At 34.8% G+C, this 21733-nt stretch overlaps 1 protein-coding gene across 1 annotated transcript; it reads left to right on the forward strand.

The window, feature by feature from the left end:
* The first annotated feature begins 19990 nt into the window (after positions 1 to 19990).
* LOC141675205 (GDSL esterase/lipase At4g10955-like) lies at positions 19991 to 21372 on the forward strand. Its single transcript, XM_074481916.1, has 2 exons — positions 19991 to 20148; positions 20283 to 21372. Exons 1-2 carry the CDS (start codon positions 20087 to 20089, stop codon positions 21238 to 21240), a joined length of 1020 nt encoding a protein of 339 aa, XP_074338017.1. The 5' UTR covers positions 19991 to 20086; the 3' UTR covers positions 21241 to 21372.
* Positions 21373 to 21733: the final 361 nt, after the last annotated feature.

A 21733-nucleotide genomic window follows, 5' to 3' on the forward strand; every position in this document is an offset into this window, starting at 1 on the left:
CAAATGATAGGGATAAATAAATCCTGATTACATAATTAAATATTACAGTTTGGGCTGCAAGGCCCAATAAGAAGATGTATGACATTCAGACCAGAAAGGTTAACATGTTGATCAGGCCTGATGGAACAAAGAAGGCCAAAAAACCCTGATTATTTATTAATTTCGTAATTAATAAACAACTATTAAGATAAGTCCTAGTGAGGATATAAATCCTTGTAGATTGGCCTCCAAGGAACCTCATGGGATAAGGAATCAGCTTCCTACTCCCTAGGACTCCTAAGTCTATCCTAATTCAGAGACTTGACCACCAAGTCTCCTATACCAAGTCCAATTCAAGGACTCCCACATCTATATAAGGGGTCTCACCCCACAAATCAGAACTATATTTTTTAATTTGATCCTTGGTAATCAGCAAGGTACGTAGGCATCTTGTTAAGGCAGATTGAGTCACGAAACACAAGAGCAGTCAAAACGAGCCTTGAAGCTCACGTTCCTTAGTACTAAATACAACAATTATATATATTAGTTTTTAATCCATAACAAGTTTTCCCTTTCTTATCTTCATCCAACTTGATAGCTGTTGACATAAGAGTTGATGTAGGTGAGCAGTCCACCAATCCAAAATTTTTCAAAAGATCTTTGACATATTTGGTTTGACTAATAAAGATTTCATCACTTATTTGGCTAACTTGAAGACCAAGAAAGTATCTTAGTTCTCCCATCGTGCTCATCTCATATTCATTCTGCATGAGTTTTGAGAATCTTTGACATAACTTTTTATTCGTAGAACAAAAAATAATATCATCCACATAGATTTGAACTAGGATGATGTCATCACCATGTTACTTGTATAATAGAGTCTTGTCAATAGTGCCTCTAGTGAAACCATGTTTAAGTAGAAATTCTGTGTATCACACCATACCCTTGGTGCTTGCTTCAATCCATATAGAGCCTTCAACAGTTTGTAAACAAAATTTAGAAATTCTGGATCTTTAAATCCAGGCGGCTGTTGCACATATACTTATTTTTCTAATTCACCATTAAGGAATGCACTTTTCATATCCATTTGATACACCTTAAAATTGGAATGTGCAGCAAATTTAAGGAATTTTTTTATTGCTTCAAGCCTTGCAACTGGGGCAAAAGTTTCATCATAATCAATTCCTTCTTCCAGTGAGTAGCCTTTGACAACCAATCTTGCTTTGTTCCTTGTCATAGTTCCATTTTCATCCATTTTGTTCCTGTACACCCATTTTGTTCCAATAGTTTTTCTATTTCTTGGTGCAGGAACCAATTCCCAAAATTTATTTCTTTCAAACTGATTTAGCTCTTTTTGCATGATAATTATCCAATCAGGGTCTGATAGAGCTTCCTCAGTTTTCTTAGACTTAATTTCAGACAAAAGCATGCATGCAATCATTTAATTGGAGTGGCACTTCTAGGCCTTATTTCAAAATTGAGATCACCAATTATAGAATATCTTGTATGACTTCTATTCCATTTTCTGGTATGATTTTGTTGACTAGAATTGTCTTCATTTTCTTCACTGTTGGTATGATTTGCAGAACCATCATCTCCTTCCCCCCTTGAGTGTGTGCCACCAAATTCAGGTGTGCTTCTTTCTTGAGATGAATTCTCATTGTTTGAATTCACAGGTTCACTTAATTCTTCCTCCACTCTACTGTTTGTGTTAACTTCAACTTATCTTCAGAATCACTATCAATATTGAGATTTTCAAATTTCAAAGTTTCAGCTTCATTTACATCAAGGAATTCCAAGCCTGGACACTTGTCATCGTCAAATGTCATATATGTGCTCTCCATTATTTTTTTCTGCTCTAGTATTCAGAATCTGTAGGTAGTCCTTTCCAATGAATATCCCAGAAAAATAGCTTCAAATACTTTAAAGTTAAATTTTCCAACATATTCATAGTTGTCTTTTAGCACAAATCATTTTCTTCCAAACACATGAAGCTGCTTGACAGTAGGCTTCCTTTTTGACAAAATTGAGTAGGGTGAATTGCCAATATTTTTGTTATGTAGATATCTATTCTGAGTATAATATGATGTGTTAACTGCTTCTTCTAAAAAACTTATCGGCAGATTGGCATCTTGCAATATTGTCCTAGCAACCTCAACTAGAGTTCTATTTTTTTCTTCCATACCATTCTGTTGAGGTGTTCTTGAAGCTGAAAACTCTTGAAGAATGCCTTTATCTTTGTAAAATTCATCTAGAATTGCATCCCTGAATTCTATGCCATTTTCCCTCCTCAATTTTTTGACACATTCTTGATCTTCAGCCTACTCCTCAATTTTCTTTATGTGAATGATGATGTGTGGAGTTTCAACTTTTGAATGCATAAATTCCACCAAAGTGCATCTTGAGTAGTCATCTACCATCACCAAAGCATTTTTTTCTGGATATAGACATGACATTTACAGGTCCAACACAAATCCATGTGGATAAGCTGTAGTAGAGTGCTTTTGTGACTGGATCTCTTCATTTTGCTCTTTTGACAACCTTCACAAACTTCATTTTGAGAAAATTCCAAAGCTGGCATATCTCTCACTAATTCCATTTTTATCAGAGTGTTGATTGCTTTGAAGTTTAAGTGAGAGACTTTCTTGTTCCAGAGTTTGCTTTGCTCACTAGATACCTTGGTGTAGAAGCAACATATTTTGTCATTGTTTGCTAAATTTAAATCTGCAACAAACAGGCTTCCCTTCCTAATTCCTTTCAGAGCAACTTCACCAGTTTTCTTACTAGTGATTAAGCAATCTTCTTTGTCAAATATAAATTTAAAGCCTTTTTCTGTGAATTGACTGACATTGAGAAGAATTATTTCAAATGCTGCATCCAGTGCTAAACCTAAAACCAGTGCTAAATCTTCAATGACAACACTTATAAAAATCAATTTTCCATATCCCATTGTGAATTGTTTGTTGTTGTCTCCAAAGGTCACCAAAGGGCCAACCATCTCCTCAAACTGATAACAGGGTTTTATCACCCGTCATATGTCTGGAACATCCACTGTCAATTATCCATATGACTTTATTCTTCTTGCCCTGCACACAATGAGATTCATGTTTGTTTAGCTACCCAAATAGGATACTTGGCCTTTGCTTAATATAGACCCAACCACAAATACTGGAAGAGCTATTATAGCACTGAGAGACTTTCCTAAAAATAGCTACGGAAAGGGGAAAACCCTCCCTAAGGCAGCAGACCATAAAACATAAAATGTTCCTCCAAGCGTTTGGAGGAAGCTGACACGGGTTGATTTGTAAATCAGCTAAATGATGAGGAATAAAAGGGTGAAAAGGAAACCTAAACCCATCATTAAGGGCATCTGTGTAAATAAAGAGAGTGTCGGGTCTCCAATGGCAAGTACGGTCACCACCAGAGACTGGAACTAATCTAAGAGGAGGAAGGACATTATAACGTGCATTTAGTTTATCAAAATCTTTGTTGTGCCAAGTATTACAATGATTAAAAGAATCGAGATGTGCAGTAGAGGGATATTCATCCCCCCTAGTGTTAATCATATTGATTAAATACATATACGAAGAACGGATCTCGATATCCTTACCTCGTTTTGAAGCCGAGGCTATCTTTGCCGCCCTCTCGGAACCCTTGTCAGCCATTAGTAAGCTGGAAAAAGCCTAAAGTTGGAAAACTAAGGGAGGGGATTTGAGAGAGGAAAGGTTAGAAGGAAGGGGGAAGGACGAGGAGAAGCTATGAAATGAGTAGAGAGGTGAAATGAGAGGTGTGGAGAAATCAAACTCTCACCCCACCTTTATATAGCCAAGGAAGGGGGATAATGGGCCTTAAAAAAGCCCATTTGGGCCCAAAAACTAGAAGGTTATGGAATTATCCAGAGAATTCCAATAAAAAACAAAAAAGAAAAAATTAAGTTTTTAGGAGATTCTGGAAGAATCTGGAAGAATCCTAGAAGAGTTTGGAATTTGGGCTCAGAAATGAGGCCCAATTCTAGAAAAACCTTGAAAAAGTCAAGCCCAGTTAAGGGCCTAAGTATTTAAAAAGCCCAGGTAAAAAGGCCTCTGTATTAGGCCCAAGTGATTTTAGGGGTAAAAAAGAAAAACCCATTAGAAGGGTTGGCCCAAGAAAATTTAGCCCAGATTTAAGGGCCCAAATCTAAAGTATATGCAAAAAATCATTATGTAAATATTCCTGACCCATTCGACCAGAAAACATAAAGAAATCCTGGTCGAATGGCTTGAGGTCGAAACCCTGTCGATCAAGGCTAAAAAACAGCCTTAATTCGACCAGAAAGAAGATCCATTCGACCAAGAAACACGAAGGAATCCTGATCGAAGTTCCTAAGGTCAAAGTTTTATCGATCAAGGTTGAAAAATAAGCTTAATTCGACCAGAATTTAGACTCATTCGACTAGAAATCAAAAGAAAATCCTGGTCGAACCAATCCTGCTCGAAATAGCTTCGACCAAGGCAAGAAAGATGGTTAATTCGATTAGAAACACAAGAATCCTGACCGAAAGGGACGAAAATCCTAGTCGAAAAATTCCTAGTCGACAAAAAAAAGAAAAAAAAAGAAAAGGGGGGAAAAATCCTGGCCGAAATTTGACCAGGATTCCTGATCGAATGCATCCTCCTCGAAAAGCCTTCGACCAAGGCACAACAGAGGTTAATTCGACCAGGATCCTGGTCGAACAGGATTCCTGGTCGAAATCTGTATAAAAAAAAGAGAGAAAAAGAAAAAAGGAAAAAGGGGGAAGAAAAAGAAGGAAAAATTCCTGAAAAATTACTGAAAGATAAGGAAATTTCTTAAAATATTTTCTGAAAAATGCTAATATTTTCAGAAATAAGGAATAAATCCAGAAAAATAAGGATAAATCCCAGAAATTAAGGGAAAAATCCAGTAAAATAAGGATAAATCCCAGAAATTAAGGGAAAAAATCCAGAAAAATAAGGATAAATCCCAGAAAATTAAGGGAAAAATCCAGAAAAATAAGGATAAATCCCAAAAATTAAGGGAAAAATCCAGAAAATTAAGGATAAATCCTAGAAATTAAGTGAAAAATCCAGAAAATTAGGGAAAAATCCTGGAATTAAGGGAAAAATTCCTGGAAATTAAGATAATTCCTGAATAAAAGGAACAATCGTTGTAAACGTGTAGGTCGCTCCACACTTTACGCAAAAACGAAACCCTGTAAGGGAATGAATAGACTTAACTTCTGCGAAACCTAATCAATGTTTCCCAAAAGTTGGGGGGCAAATGATAGGGATAAATAAATCCTGATTACATAATTAAATATTACAGTTTGGGCTGCAAGGCCCAATAAGAAGATGTATGACATTCAGACCAGAAAGGTTAACATGTTGATCAGGCCTGATGGAACAAAGAAGGCCAAAAAACCCTGATTATTTATTAATTTCGTAATTAATAAACAACTATTAAGATAAGTCCTAGTGAGAATATAAATCCTTGTAGATTGGCCTCCAAGGAACCTCATGGGATAAGGAATCAGCTTCCTACTCCCTAGGACTCCTAAGTCTATCCTAATTCAGAGACTTGACCACCAAGTCTCCTATACCAAGTCCAATTCAAGGACTCCCACATCTATATAAGGGGTCTCACCCCACAAATCAGAACTATATTTTTTAATTTGATCCTTGGTAATCAGCAAGGTATGTAGGCATCTTGTTAAGGCAGATTGAGTCACGAAACACAAGAGCAGTCAAAACGAGCCTTGAAGCTCACGTTCCTTAGTACTAAATACAACAATTATATATATTAGTTTTTAATCCATAACAAGTTTTCCCTTTCTTATCTTCATCCAACTTGATAGCTGTTGACATAAGAGTTGATGTAGGTGAGCAGTCCACCAATCCAAAATTTTTCAAAAGATCTTTGACATATTTGGTTTGACTAATAAAGATTTCATCACTTATTTGGCTAACTTGAAGACCAAGAAAGTATCTTAGTTCTCCCATCGTGCTCATCTCATATTCATTCTGCATGAGTTTTGAGAATCTTTGACATAACTTTTTATTCGTAGAACAAAAAATAATATCATCCACATAGATTTGAACTAGGATGATGTCATCACCATGTTACTTGTATAATAGAGTCTTGTCAATAGTGCCTCTAGTGAAACCATGTTTAAGTAGAAATTCTGTGTATCACACCATACCCTTGGTGCTTGCTTCAATCCATATAGAGCCTTCAACAGTTTGTAAACAAAATTTGGAAATTCTGGATCTTTAAATCCAGGCGGCTGTTGCACATATACTTATTTTTCTAATTCACCATTAAGGAATGCACTTTTCATATCCATTTGATACACCTTAAAATTGGAATGTGCAGCAAATTTAAGGAATTTTTTTATTGCTTCAAGCCTTGCAACTGGGGCAAAAGTTTCATCTTAATCAATTCCTTCTTCCAGTGAGTAGACTTTGACAACCAATCTTGCTTTGTTCCTTGTCATAGTTCCATTTTCATCCATTTTGTTCCTGTACACCCATTTTGTTCCAATAGTTTTTCTATTTCTTGGTGCAGGAACCAATTCCCAAAATTTATTTTTTTCAAACTGATTTAGCTCTTTTTGCATGATAATTATCCAATCAGGGTCTGATAGAGCTTCCTCAGTTTTCTTAGACTTAATTTCAGACAAAAGCATGCATGCAATCATTTAATTGGAGTGGCACTTCTAGGCCTTATTTCAAAATTGAGATCACCAATTATAGAATATCTTGTATGACTTCTATTCCATTTTCTGGTATGATTTTGTTGACTAGAATTGTCTTCATTTTCTTCACTGTTGGTATGATTTGCAGAACCATCATCTCCTTCCCCCCTTGAGTGTGTGCCACCAAATTCAGGTGTGCTTCTTTCTTGAGATGAATTCTCATTGTTTGAATTCACAGGTTCACTTAATTCTTCCTCCACTCTACTGTTTGTGTTAACTTCAACTTATCTTCAGAATCACTATCAATATTGAGATTTTCAAATTTCAAAGTTTCAGCTTCATTTACATCAAGGAATTCCAAGCCTGGACACTTGTCATCGTCAAATGTCACATATGTGCTCTCCATTATTTTTTTCTGCTCTAGTATTCAGAATCTGTAGGTAGTCCTTTCCAATGAATATCCCAGAAAAATAGCTTCAAATACTTTAAAGTTAAATTTTCCAACATATTCATAGTTGTCTTTTAGCACAAATCATTTTCTTCCAAACACATGAAGCTGCTTGACAGTAGGCTTCCTTTTTGACAAAATTGAGTAGGGTGAATTGCCAATATTTTTGTTATGTAGATATCTATTCTGAGTATAATATGATGTGTTAACTGCTTCTTCTAAAAAACTTATCGGCAGATTGGCATCTTACAATATTGTCCTAGCAACCTCAACTAGAGTTCTATTTTTTTCTTCCATACCATTCTGTTGAGGTGTTCTTGAAGCTGAAAACTCTTGAAGAATGCCTTTATCTTTGTAAAATTCATCTAGAATTGCATCCCCGAATTCTATGCCATTTTCACTCCTCAATTTTTTGACACATTCTTGATCTTCAGCCTACTCCTCAATTTTCTTTATGTGAATGATGATGTGTGGAGTTTCAACTTTTGAATGCATAAATTCCACCAAAGTGCATCTTGAGTAGTCATCTACCATCACCAAAGCATTTTTTTCTGGATATAGACATGACATTTACAGGTCCAACACAAATCCATGTGGATAAGCTGTAGTAGAGTGCTTTTGTGACTGGATCTCTTCATTTTGCTCTTTTGACAACCTTCACAAACTTCATTTTGAGAAAATTCCAAAGCTGGCATATCTCTCACTAATTCCATTTTTATCAGAGTGTTGATTGCTTTGAAGTTTAAGTGAGAGACTTTCTTGTTCCAGAGTTTGCTTTGCTCACTAGATACCTTGGTGTAGAAGCAACATATTTTGTCATTGTTTGCTAAATTTAAATCTGCAACAAACAGGCTTCCCTTCCTAATTCCTTTCAGAGCAACTTCACCAGTTTTCTTACTAGTGATTAAGCAATCTTCTTTGTCAAATATAAATTTAAAGCCTTTTTCTGTGAATTGACTGACATTGAGAAGAATTATTTCAAATGCTGCATCCAGTGCTAAACCTAAAACCAGTGCTAAATCTTCAATGACAACACTTATAAAAATCAATTTTCCATATCCCATTGTGAATTGTTTGTTGTTGTCTCCAAAGGTCACCAAAGGGCCAACCATCTCCTCAAACTGATAACAGGGTTTTATCACCCGTCATATGTCTGGAACATCCACTGTCAATTATCCATATGACTTTATTCTTCTTGCCCTGCACACAATGAGATTCATGTTTGTTTAGCTACCCAAATAGGATACTTGGCCTTTGCTTAATATAGACCCAACCACAAATACTGGAAGAGCTATTATAGCACTGAGAGACTTTCCTAAAAACAGCTACGGAAAGGGGAAAACCCTCCCTAAGGCAGCAGACCATAAAACATAAAATGTTCCTCCAAGCGTTTGGAGGAAGCTGACACGGGTTGATTTGTAAATCAGCTAAATGATGAGGAATAAAAGGGTGAAAAGGAAACCTAAACCCATCATTAAGGGCATCTGTGTAAATAAAGAGAGTGTCGGGTCTCCAATGGCAAGTACGGTCACCACCAGAGACTGGAACTAATCTAAGAGGAGGAAGGACATTATAACGTGCATTTAGTTTATCAAAATCTTTGTTGTGCCAAGTATTACAATGATTAAAAGAATCGAGATGTGCAGTAGAGGGATATTCATCCCCCCTAGTGTTAATCATATTAATTAAATACATATACGAAGAACGGATCTCGATATCCTTACCTCGTTTTGAAGCCGAGGCTATCTTTGCCGCCCTCTCGGAACCCTTGTCAGCCATTAGTAAGCTGGAAAAAGCCTGAAGTTGGAAAACTAAGGGAGGGGATTTGAGAGAGGAAAGGTTAGAAGGAAGGGGGAAGGACGAGGAGAAGTTATGAAATGAGTAGAGAGGTGAAATGAGAGGTGTGGAGAAATCAAACTCTCACCCCACCTTTATATAGCCAAGGAAGGGGGATAATGGGCCTTAAAAAAGCCCATTTGGGCCCAAAAACTAGAAGGTTATGGAATTATCCAGAGAATTCCAATAAAAAACAAAAAAGAAAAAATTAAGTTTTTAGGAGATTCTGGAAGAATCTGGAAGAATCCTAGAAGAGTTTGGAATTTGGGCTCAGAAATGAGGCCCAATTCTAGAAAAACCTTGAAAAAGTCAAGCCCAGTTAAGGGCCTAAGTATTTAAAAAGCCCAGGTAAAAAGGCCTCTGTATTAGGCCCAAGTGATTTTAGGGGTAAAAAAGAAAAACCCATTAGAAGGGTTGGCCCAAAAAAATTTAGCCCAGATTTAAGGGCCCAAATCTAAAGTATATGCAAAAAATCATTATGTAAATATTCCTGACCCATTCGACCAGAAAACATAAAGAAATCCTGGTCGAATGGCTTGAGGTCGAAACCCTGTCGATCAAGGCTAAAAAACAGCCTTAATTCGACCAGAAAGAAGATCCATTCGACCAAGAAACACGAAGGAATCCTGATCGAAGTTCCTAAGGTCAAAGTTTTATCGATCAAGGTTGAAAAATAAGCTTAATTCGACCAGAATTTAGACTCATTCGACTAGAAATCAAAAGAAAATCCTGGTCGAACCAATCCTGCTCGAAATAGCTTCGACCAAGGCAAGAAAGATGGTTAATTCGATTAGAAACACAAGAATCCTGACCGAAAGGGACGAAAATCCTAGTCGAAAAATTCCTAGTCGACAAAAAAAAGAAAAAAAAAGAAAAGGGGGGAAAAATCCTGGCCGAAATTCGACCAGGATTCCTGATCGAATGCATCCTCCTCGAAAAGCCTTCGACCAAGGCACAACAGAGGTTAATTCGACCAGGATCCTGGTCGAACAGGATTCCTGGTCGAAATCTGTATAAAAAAAAGAGAGAAAAAGAAAAAAGGAAAAAGGGGGAAGAAAAAGAAGGAAAAATTCCTGAAAAATTACTGAAAGATAAGGAAATTTCTTAAAATATTTTCTGAAAAATGCTAATATTTTCAGAAATAAGTAATAAATCCAGAAAAATAAGGATAAATCCCAGAAATTAAGGGAAAAATCCAGTAAAATAAGGATAAATCCCAGAAATTAAGGGAAAAAATCCAGAAAAATAAGGATAAATCCCAGAAAATTAAGGGAAAAATCCAGAAAAATAAGGATAAATCCCAAAAATTAAGGGAAAAATCCAGAAAATTAAGGATAAATCCTAGAAATTAAGTGAAAAATCCAGAAAATTAGGAAAAAATCCTGGAATTAAGGGAAAAATTCCTGGAAATTAAGATAATTCCTGAATAAAAGGAACAATCGTTGTAAACGTGTAGGTCGCTCCACACTTTACGCAAAAACGAAACCCTGTAAGGGAATGAATAGACTTAACTTCTGCGAAACCTAATCAATGTTTCCCAAAAGTTGGGGGGCAAATGATAGGGATAAATAAATCCTGATTACATAATTAAATATTACAGTTTGGGCTGCAAGGCCCAATAAGAAGATGTATGACATTCAGACCAGAAAGGTTAACATGTTGATCAGGCCTGATGGAACAAAGAAGGCCAAAAAACCCTGATTATTTATTAATTTCGTAATTAATAAACAACTATTAAGATAAGTCCTAGTGAGAATATAAATCCTTGTAGATTGGCCTCCAAGGAACCTCATGGGATAAGGAATCAGCTTCCTACTCCCTAGGACTCCTAAGTCTATCCTAATTCAGAGACTTGACCACCAAGTCTCCTATACCAAGTCCAATTCAAGGACTCCCACATCTATATAAGGGGTCTCACCCCACAAATCAGAACTATATTTTTTAATTTGATCCTTGGTAATCAGCAAGGTATGTAGGCATCTTGTTAAGGCAGATTGAGTCACGAAACACAAGAGCAGTCAAAACGAGCCTTGAAGCTCACGTTCCTTAGTACTAAATACAACAATTATATATATTAGTTTTTAATCCATAACAAGTTTTCCCTTTCTTATCTTCATCCAACTTGATAGCTGTTGACATAAGAGTTGATGTAGGTGAGCAGTCCACCAATCCAAAATTTTTCAAAAGATCTTTGACATATTTGGTTTGACTAATAAAGATTTCATCACTTATTTGGCTAACTTGAAGACCAAGAAAGTATCTTAGTTCTCCCATCGTGCTCATCTCATATTCATTCTGCATGAGTTTTGAGAATCTTTGACATAACTTTTTATTCGTAGAACAAAAAATAATATCATCCACATAGATTTGAACTAGGATGATGTCATCACCATGTTACTTGTATAATAGAGTCTTGTCAATAGTGCCTCTAGTGAAACCATGTTTAAGTAGAAATTCTGTGTATCACACCATACCCTTGGTGCTTGCTTCAATCCATATAGAGCCTTCAACAGTTTGTAAACAAAATTTGAAAATTCTGGATCTTTAAATCCAGGCGGCTGTTGCACATATACTTATTTTTCTAATTCACCATTAAGGAATGCACTTTTCATATCCATTTGATACACCTTAAAATTGGAATGTGCAGCAAATTTAAGGAATTTTTTTATTGCTTCAAGCCTTGCAACTGGGGCAAAAGTTTCATCTTAATCAATTCCTTCTTCCAGTGAGTAGACTTTGACAACCAATCTTGCTTTGTTCCTTGTCATAGTTCCATTTTCATCCATTTTGTTCCTGTACACCCATTTTGTTCCAATAGTTTTTCTATTTCTTGGTGCAGGAACCAATTCCCAAAATTTATTTTTTTCAAACTGATTTAGCTCTTTTTGCATGATAATTATCCAATCAGGGTCTGATAGAGCTTCCTCAGTTTTCTTAGACTTAATTTCAGACAAAAGCATGCATGCAATCATTTAATTGGAGTGGCACTTCTAGGCCTTATTTCAAAATTGAGATCACCAATTATAGAATATCTTGTATGACTTCTATTCCATTTTCTGGTATGATTTTGTTGACTAGAATTGTCTTCATTTTCTTCACTGTTGGTATGATTTGCAGAACCATCATCTCCTTCCCCCCTTGAGTGTGTGCCACCAAATTCAGGTGTGCTTCTTTCTTGAGATGAATTCTCATTGTTTGAATTCACAGGTTCACTTAATTCTTCCTCCACTCTACTGTTTGTGTTAACTTCAACTTATCTTCAGAATCACTATCAATATTGAGATTTTCAAATTTCAAAGTTTCAGCTTCATTTACATCAAGGAATTCCAAGCCTGGACACTTGTCATCGTCAAATGTCACATATGTGCTCTCCATTATTTTTTTCTGCTCTAGTATTCAGAATCTGTAGGTAGTCCTTTCCAATGAATATCCCAGAAAAATAGCTTCAAATACTTTAAAGTTAAATTTTCCAACATATTCATAGTTGTCTTTTAGCACAAATCATTTTCTTCCAAACACATGAAGCTGCTTGACAGTAGGCTTCCTTTTTGACAAAATTGAGTAGGGTGAATTGCCAATATTTTTGTTATGTAGATATCTATTCTGAGTATAATATGATGTGTTAACTGCTTCTTCTAAAAAACTTATCGGCAGATTGGCATCTTGCAATATTGTCCTAGCAACCTCAACTAGAGTTCTATTTTTTTCTTCCATACCATTCTATTGAGGTGTTCTTGAAGCTGAAAACTCTTGAAGAATGCCTTTATCTTTGTAAAATTCATCTAGAATTGCATCCCCGAATTCTATGCCATTTTCACTCCTCAATTTTTTGACACATTCTTGATCTTCAGCCTACTCCTCAATTTTCTTTATGTGAATGATGATGTGTGGAGTTTCAACTTTTGAATGCATAAATTCCACCAAAGTGCATCTTGAGTAGTCATCTACCATCACCAAAGCATTTTTTTCTGGATATAGACATGACATTTACAGGTCCAACACAAATCCATGTGGATAAGCTGTAGTAGAGTGCTTTTGTGACTGGATCTCTTCATTTTGCTCTTTTGACAACCTTCACAAACTTCATTTTGAGAAAATTCCAAAGCTGGCATATCTCTCACTAATTCCATTTTTATCAGAGTGTTGATTGCTTTGAAGTTTAAGTGAGAGACTTTCTTGTTCCAGAGTTTGCTTTGCTCACTAGATACCTTGGTGTAGAAGCAACATATTTTGTCATTGTTTGCTAAATTTAAATCTGCAACAAACAGGCTTCCCTTCCTAATTCCTTTCAGAGCAACTTCACCAGTTTTCTTACTAGTGATTAAGCAATCTTCTTTGTCAAATATAAATTTAAAGCCTTTTTCTGTGAATTGACTGACATTGAGAAGAATTATTTCAAATGCTGCATCCAGTGCTAAACCTAAAACCAGTGCTAAATCTTCAATGACAACACTTATAAAAATCAATTTTCCATATCCCATTGTGAATTGTTTGTTGTTGTCTCCAAAGGTCACCAAAGGGCCAACCATCTCCTCAAACTGATAACAGGGTTTTATCACCCGTCATATGTCTGGAACATCCACTGTCAATTATCCATATGACTTTATTCTTCTTGCCCTGCACACAATGAGATTCATGTTTGTTTAGCTACCCAAATAGTGTTGGGAACTTTCTTCTTTTTCACAGAATTTACAGAAGTAGAACTTGAACATTCAAAAGAAACATCATTCTTAGTTTGATTAACATTTTTTTCTCTAATCACAGATCTAAAGTTAACTTCTTTGAGATCTTTTCTTAATTTATGATAACTTGTCATAACTTTTATCTTGCATGAAATACAGTCAAACTTGTCACCGAAGGAATATGGATTATCTGTTTGTGCCTCATTATATTTGCAGGCTCCATACTTTGGCTCACTAACAGCCTTTTTACAAAGGTGAGTCAGATGGTTTGTTGAGCCATATTTTTGAAACTGCTTTTTTGGAGCATCTGCAACATAGACATAATTATTGCTTTTGTTGACACTGCTTCCATGTACTTGTTTTATGTTCTTGTTATATGTTCTAGTTTTTGTACTTTGTTTATCTTAATAAAGTCATTTTTTTCACTTATATATGTGTACACAACACAAATATGGAAGACCTATGTATTGCTGACTGCGCAACTACTCATACAATTCTACAAAACCAGAAGTATTTTTCTCAGTTAACTAAAACCAACTCAAAAGTATGGACAATTTCGGGTACGTCTAATATAATCGAAGGTTTTGGGAAGGCTAATTTTTCTCTACCGAATGAAACACAGGTTCATATACCAAATGCCCTATACTTTAGCAAGTCAACTAGGAACCTCTTAAGTTTTAAGGATATTCGTCTTAATGATTTTCACGTGGAAAGTAATAGTGAGGGTGGAAAAGAATATCTCCTAATCACTTCATCTACCTCAGGCTATAAGAAAATCTTGGAGAAATTACCATCAGTCTCTTCTGGGTTGTATACCACTCAAATAAAGGTCATTGAGTCTTACAATGTCACTATTCCAAAAATCGTTGATCTAAAATCCCTTATTCTATGGCATGATAGACTTGGTCATCCAGGAGTCTCTATGATACATTTGGATGAGTCAAAATTTCCGACATTAGGGGTAGAAAAATTATTGGATAAGATAAACCCTGACTTGACATGGAATACATCAGGATTAAATGCTTTAGAACCGCGAACTAATTAATGCGAATCTGAAGTTCAAAGAATTATTCATATGCAAAATATTGCTATTCAAATACCATATGCTTGTAGTGATTCTAGGCATATTGTTAAATCACATATACCTGCCATTAATGCCCCAACAAGGGTTGAAATACCTATTCATAAATCAGTTCCTGAAGAATTGATTAATAATTCAAAACCATGCCAGAAGCGCGGTAGACTAATTGGTACAAAATATGTTGTACCACGAAAACAGAAAATGATTGGACATGCCTCTGAAGTGGCAAATGTTCCAGACAATACCCCAGAAGTGGTATCATCTCCTGAAGAGGTTAAAACCCCTGAAGTGGCAGTGACAAAACCACCAGAAGTGGTATTGCCTCTAGAAGAGGATATTGCCCTTGAAGTGGCATATACTTCCGTAAAAGCAAAGGTACCTGAAAGTTATGAGATCTCATTGAGTTATGTACATAACGGAAAATTATTGGATCGTGGGAGTATTGAAGTTGATGATGTATATGCTTTTTCCGTGGCATGTGATAAAATTATGAACTCCGATCCAGAACCAAAAAACGTGGAAGAATGTCGACAAAGAGATGATTGGCCAAAATGGAAAGTTGCAATCCAGGAAGAATCGTAATCCTTGCGCAAGAGAAATGTATTTGGACCTGCAGTCCGAACACCAGCTGGTGTGGTCCCCGTTGGGAAAATATGGGTATTTGTACAAAAACGAAATGAGAGAAATGAAATTGTAAGATATAAAGCCCGACTCGTAGCCTAGGGATTCTCTCAAAGGCCTGGATTTGATTACCAGGAAACTTACTCTCCAGTGATGGAAGAAGTTACTTTTTATTTTTTATGGGTATGGCTTGTATGGAAAAATTGGAAACAGGTCTGATGGACGTTGTGACAGCCTACCTATAGTCTGATGGACGTTGTGACAGCCTACCTATATAGATCACTTGATAGAGATATCTATATGAAAACGTGACAACCCAGAATCCGGGGTCAGGATTGGGTGTCACTAAACAACTTTAAACAATACAATGATGTATATTAAAACAAATATACAGATAACCCCTCAATATTCCGGATCGCTTACAGGTTATGGTATGAAACAAGAATTTAACCTTCTAAAATTACAATAACTAAATACCATTTTATTACCTCTTTACTAACTTCCTTGTATTATTCACTCTGACACTTCAAAATTCCTTCAGCTGAAATCTCTCCACTTTCGCTGTCTATTAAAAGTTATTCACTCTTGTCATCATTTGATGCTGAAATAAATAAGAATTCACAAAGCAAGAGTGAGCCAAAAATGCCCAGCAAGTATCATAAATGGTTTCCAGGTATCAGATCAAAGAAACTCCTGGAAACGATTGTTGAATGATTTCAAAACATCTTTATATATTTAAAACAATTGAGCGAACAAAACATCGACCTTCATTGGCCTTTAATCATAAATCACATTTTTCTGTAAAAGAACAGCGAAAGTTTCAATGTTTCATCCCTTTGAATTAAATCTTTGTTTGATTTTGTAATTATGAACTGTTCAAGAAGGAAAGCCGTTAATGGCGATCAACAATAAATTAGACTAGACACTAAAAACCAACATATGCACTATAACCTGCTGATCAGTCAGGATATAGTACGGATCTATACCCAACTGCATAGTCCCAACCAATATATGGGGCACCCAGGCAACTATGGCCTAATAATCAAGGGACCAGCCATCTCTTGCCCTTAGGGTCCAGCTCATTCCTGGCCCTCATCGTAACCATCCAGTCCGTGGAGTATTTTGATGTCAAATCATTTTTGATTTCAAAACATCCCAATTCAGGGTTCGCAAATAACCCGAAAGAATGGGTATTTGCTCAAGAGATCAATCGATAATCAAGGAACAAGATCAAAAGGCACTGGCATAAATAAGAATAATTACAGCGAAATATAAAAACATATAACTATTCTGAACTTTGAATAGGAACGAAGAAATATTTGTAATATTTTAGAAGAAAGGTTAGGAATACTTGCCTCAATTGATAACCCTCTGATCTTTAACTATCTTCCATATTACTCAGTCCTGATGTGTCTGCATTTCATTGATAGGATACTTGACCTTTCGTGTTCTTCACCATTTTTAAGTTTATCTCTATTCTGAATTCATTCGTTTCACGACTACACGTAATCCGGCTTTACTTTTACCATCTCTGTCTGGATTTGAATGTCTCGCATTATGGGTATCTATCATAACAGATACCTTTCAATTAACTGACAATATATCATTGTCTAGCCTATACGTTTATCTTTGTCATCTACCCGCCCGATAATAACATATACGAATCACATCTCAATCAGATAACATTTAAAAGACACGTGGACGCACAATTTATATAACACATACACATAAGGCATGTATCACATAATTCATATAGTCACATAATTCATGTAGCACATAAGTTGAATCATCAAAAGATAGACCTCGATATGTTTAGAATCAAAATCAGGTCAAAACGAGTATTTTATCGATCAATCATCGACTCAAAATGATTCATAAGACAAATGCCCTTTTGATACAAAAGAATTTAAGTCTCAAAAATATTTTTAATGAAAGCAGAATATTTTTCTGAGTCTAGAGGCGTTCGTTTTGTATTAAACGGGCGAACGGTCCATTTATTACGAATTTTTGAACATTTTTTTGGAATTAAATGAGTCTCCGAATCATTTTATAATTAAATAATAGGGTTCGAATACCCGAACCTGATTTTAAAATAATTTTATAATATTTATCTAGCTATGAAAATAATTTTAAATAATATTTTAAAACTCGAAACTATTTCTCGGAATTTTTAAATCAGAATAAATAATTAAATCTAATTAAATAATCAATTAAAATTAATTAATAACTAATTAAATTAATTAATCAATTAATATTTAAATTAATTGACTAATTAAATAATTAATTATCAACTAAAATTAATTAATTAAATAATTAAGATTTATTTTAAAATTAAAAATAGTTTTCAGAATTAAAAATTTTGATTTTTGAAATTTAAAATAAATAAAAACATTTTATGAAAATAATTGTAAAAAGAAAATATCATTTTTTAAATAACTAAAACAGGAATATACTTTTTGGATTTTCTGGAAAAGCCAGGGACCGTTTTGCAAAACCGAACAAGTCAGGGGGATCAAACAGCAATTTTGCTGTCTTCCTCCCCACCCTCCCGCCGGCGATCGCCATTGTCGGCGGTCCCAAGCTTTCTGGCGATCGCCATTGTTATTTTAACATTCAACTAGTAGTTTAACCAATACTTCTTACTAGTGTTTAGTCTCATACCGATGTTTCGATTTTTTATAAAATGTTTATGTATGATCCAACCGTAAGGATGTCAAGATCTATATATTTTAGTGATATGATAAAATTTTTAGAAAAAAATAAATGTATTTGGTTTGTTATTTTAATAGTCAACTAGTAGTTTGACAAATACTTCTTACTAGTGTTTAGTTTCATACCGATGTTTCGATTTTTTACAAAATGTTTATGTATGATCCAACTATAAGGATGTCAAGATCTATATATTTTAATGATATGATAAAATTTTTAGAAAAAAATAAATGTATTTGGTTTGTTATTTTAACAGTCAACTAGTAGTTTGACCAGTTATTCTTACTAGTGTTTAGTCCCGTACCGATGTTTCGATTTTTTAAAAACTGTTTATGAATGACCCAACCGTAAGGACGTCAAGATTTATATAATTTATTGATATGATAATTTTTTTAGAGAAAAATAAATATATTTTAATCATTAGATCTCGATAATTTTAACAAATAAAGTATAAATAAGTATAATTCTAAATTTCATCGTACACTCTTGTTAATGGAATTTATCATAAAATCGATCAATTTTTTTTTAATAAAATAATGAGTTGTCAAAATAAATTATAAAATTATAATCTTTTATGAAAAAGATTAACAAATTACAATATTTTTTTAGAAATAAATTATAATCCTAAATTATACCGCAAACTATTTTCGGTGGTTTATATGTTAAATCAACCAAAATCTTCATTTCATTTGTTTAGTACAATAACTAGTTGTTAAATATATATTCTAATATTTATAATAATATATTATTTTATAATCAAATGATTAAATAATCATAGTATTATAATTTTAATTTTCATAATGTAAAACTAAGTGAAACAAATATAAATTGACACTCCTAAATACAACCCATGACAGTTAAATTTAATGTCATGTCAGCGATCCGCCTGATTTAGATCCAACGCACCAAATTCAACCACTTAAAAAATAATCTAAAGGTTGATTTTGCATTTTATAAAATAGTGTTTACTGATCTATAAAGTAAACACTATTTCTTTGTCTTTCAGTTGTAATAATCTAGATTAATCTCTTGTATTCTCTTAAGAAAGAAGCTGAGTTCTTTATCAACAAAGAACCCAGAAATTTTGTAGCAAGACATTCTTAATTTTAATATAAAATTAAGTGAGTTTTGTAAGATTTGTGTTCACTGTTTTATTAACATTATTTTTGTGTTAACACATTTCACTACAAGATTTAGATCACTTTGTTTACCAACCATAAACATTCAAGAAAATGCATAAAAACAAGAAAACACATTCACCCCCCTCTGTGTGTGATTCATTACCTAACAAGTGGACTTGCTAGGTAGGACATTGTTGGACTTATAAGGCATCTAGTAGGACATTGTTGGACTTGCTCTAAACCACACCCTCTGAGCCCAAGAGATGACAGAAAGAATAAGTTGTTTAGCGAAGCAGGTACCATAGATGTAATGTTCACCACACTTGTTTCCTTGGAGCTTCCAGGATAGGATCTTCGGATAAGCAGAAGGCGCATGAGAGGCTGTTTTCAAGATTTCAAACCCTTGTTTGAACTGCAACAAGGCCATTCTCTCCTCTACGTGGCAAAGCGGCTGCATGGAAGGATTTGATTTTGTACTACCAACTAATCTAGAATGAAAAAAAACAGAGTAAAAAGATAAAATGCAGTATGGAAACAGTGTACAAAGATAATGACACCATAATACCTTAAAATACTAGTTGACTGCATAAAGACAGACTTGGCTTGTATTAGATGTTACACATTGTATTAGCAGTCAAGCAGCCGGAGGGGAAATTGTACACAAGTCGTCGGAAAGAAAAGGTGGATGTGGAAAAAAAGGTGGAAAGAAAATACAATGAAATATTGGAGAAACTTCCGCAATGATTTATTGCGGAAAGTTTGAACGGCCCAGATTAATTAGTTTCACAGTCACATACTTTCTTTCCTTTGTTCTTTCTTTCTTCCAATATTTTTTCTTATAAAAGCATTTATGCTTTGTAATTGAGAAGAAAGGGAAACAAGCGGAAGAGGAGGAAAAAAGGACCTGGTTTGGTTACAATGGCATCCTGGAAAGATAAGTTCAAATATTCAGTACCTGTACACTTAAGTGCAACCAACTGGTAGATCAAATTAACCCAAAAATATTATTCTACATCATTCTTGCACTGTGTTTTAGTTATAGAATGTTCACATCTGATTAATTTGTAACTTACATTACATGTACTAACAAAAGGTTGCATGTACAAATTTGAAGGGATAACACACAGCACAGAAGATCCATTGCTGCAAGCTTAGTTCAAGGCGTCTACGTTCTGGAAGAAGATCGTCAACACAATCGAAAAGGCCATTATGCTCTAGCACCTCCATGGTGGAGTTCTTTCAATTTCCAATCACAGCCCCAAGTGCTCATAGATGACTCCGATTCCTCGATATTCGGAGCTATCTACAAGTTTGAATCCCCCCTGAACACATCATCATGCAAATACGTGCTTGCATTTCGAGGTACAGTAATCAAATGGAGCACAATAAAACAAGATATTAAACTGGATTTGCACTACGTATTTTCTCAGCATAAACTTCAAAACAGTTCCCGAGTTGCAAAGGCCTTGAGAGTTGTGAAAATACTAGTTGATCAAGTTGGTGCTGCAAATGTATGGCTAGCAGGACATTCTTTAGGCTCACTTATTGCACTATTAGTTGGACGAAACATGGTAAAAATGGGATTTCTCCTGGAAACATATCTTTTCAATCCGCCATTCAGTTCACTATCAATACCTCTGGAGCTACTAATCAAGAACAAGATATTAAAGTTCGGGGCTCGACTTATTGGGGATGTAATCAGGGCAGGATTATCATTAGGCCTAATAGGCCACCAGGCATCGCAAGTCGATAACCCGTTTATCAAGCTTTCGGGGTGGACTCCGTACCTGTTTGTGAATCCAAAGGATCCAATTTGTTCCCAGTATGTTGCTTACTTTGAGCAAAGAAAGGCAATGGTGAGTATAGGTGCTTCTACAGTTGGAAATATGGGAACACAAGTCTCTGTGATGAGTATTGTTGCATCACGTTCACTAGCTACAGAACCATATCATCTGCTTCCAACTGCTTATCTTGTGACAAATTTGAACAAGACAAAGACTAAGAAATCCCATAAATTGTCGCAGTGGTGGTCCGAGAGTTTTACTGGGGAGCTTGAGTTACACAATTTCTAGCTCACTGTAATATAATTTGTTACAATGCTTTCTTTGTTTTTCTTTTCTTCAATCAGTAGTTGCAATGTTGTGTACTTTTTTAGTAAATCATTACCATGTTCATATGTTTAATTAAACCGACATTTGTTATTACTTTTTTTATGTTATACATGCGGTTTTTCTAATGAGAATAAGTAATCAGGAGGTAGAACTAAAAAATATTTCGAGAGAGTGTGAATAAAATTGCATTGTACAGAGTCTATTTTCTTATAAAATGTCAGGTATGTAATGAAACACAGAGCAGGTTAACTTAATTAATTTGTGATAGTGTTTGCTTATTTAGAACAAGAAAGATATATAAATTTGTAAAGATAAAATACTAATGCAGAACACATAAATCAAATATTAAAAATTCACTTGATTTATTAAAATCAAATTTGTTTTGTTACAAATTTGTGTTCTTTAAATTAAGAAATTAGCTACAAGAGAGCGAATACAAGATTTTTCCTATATC

The sequence above is a fragment of the Apium graveolens genome, chromosome 7, assembly GCF_009905375.1.
Source record: "Apium graveolens cultivar Ventura chromosome 7, ASM990537v1, whole genome shotgun sequence".
Lineage (NCBI taxonomy): Eukaryota > Viridiplantae > Streptophyta > Magnoliopsida > Apiales > Apiaceae > Apium > Apium graveolens.

Bases quoted from the DNA above. Each gene is read 5' to 3' on its own strand.
- LOC141675205 (XM_074481916.1), top strand. From the start codon at position 20,087: ATGGCATCCTGGAAAGATAAGTTCAAATATTCAGTACCTGTACACTTA. The intron at 20,149-20,282 runs GTAGATCAAATT...ACAAATTTGAAG, and splicing joins CACTTAAGTGCAACCAACTG to GGATAACACACAGCACAGAA.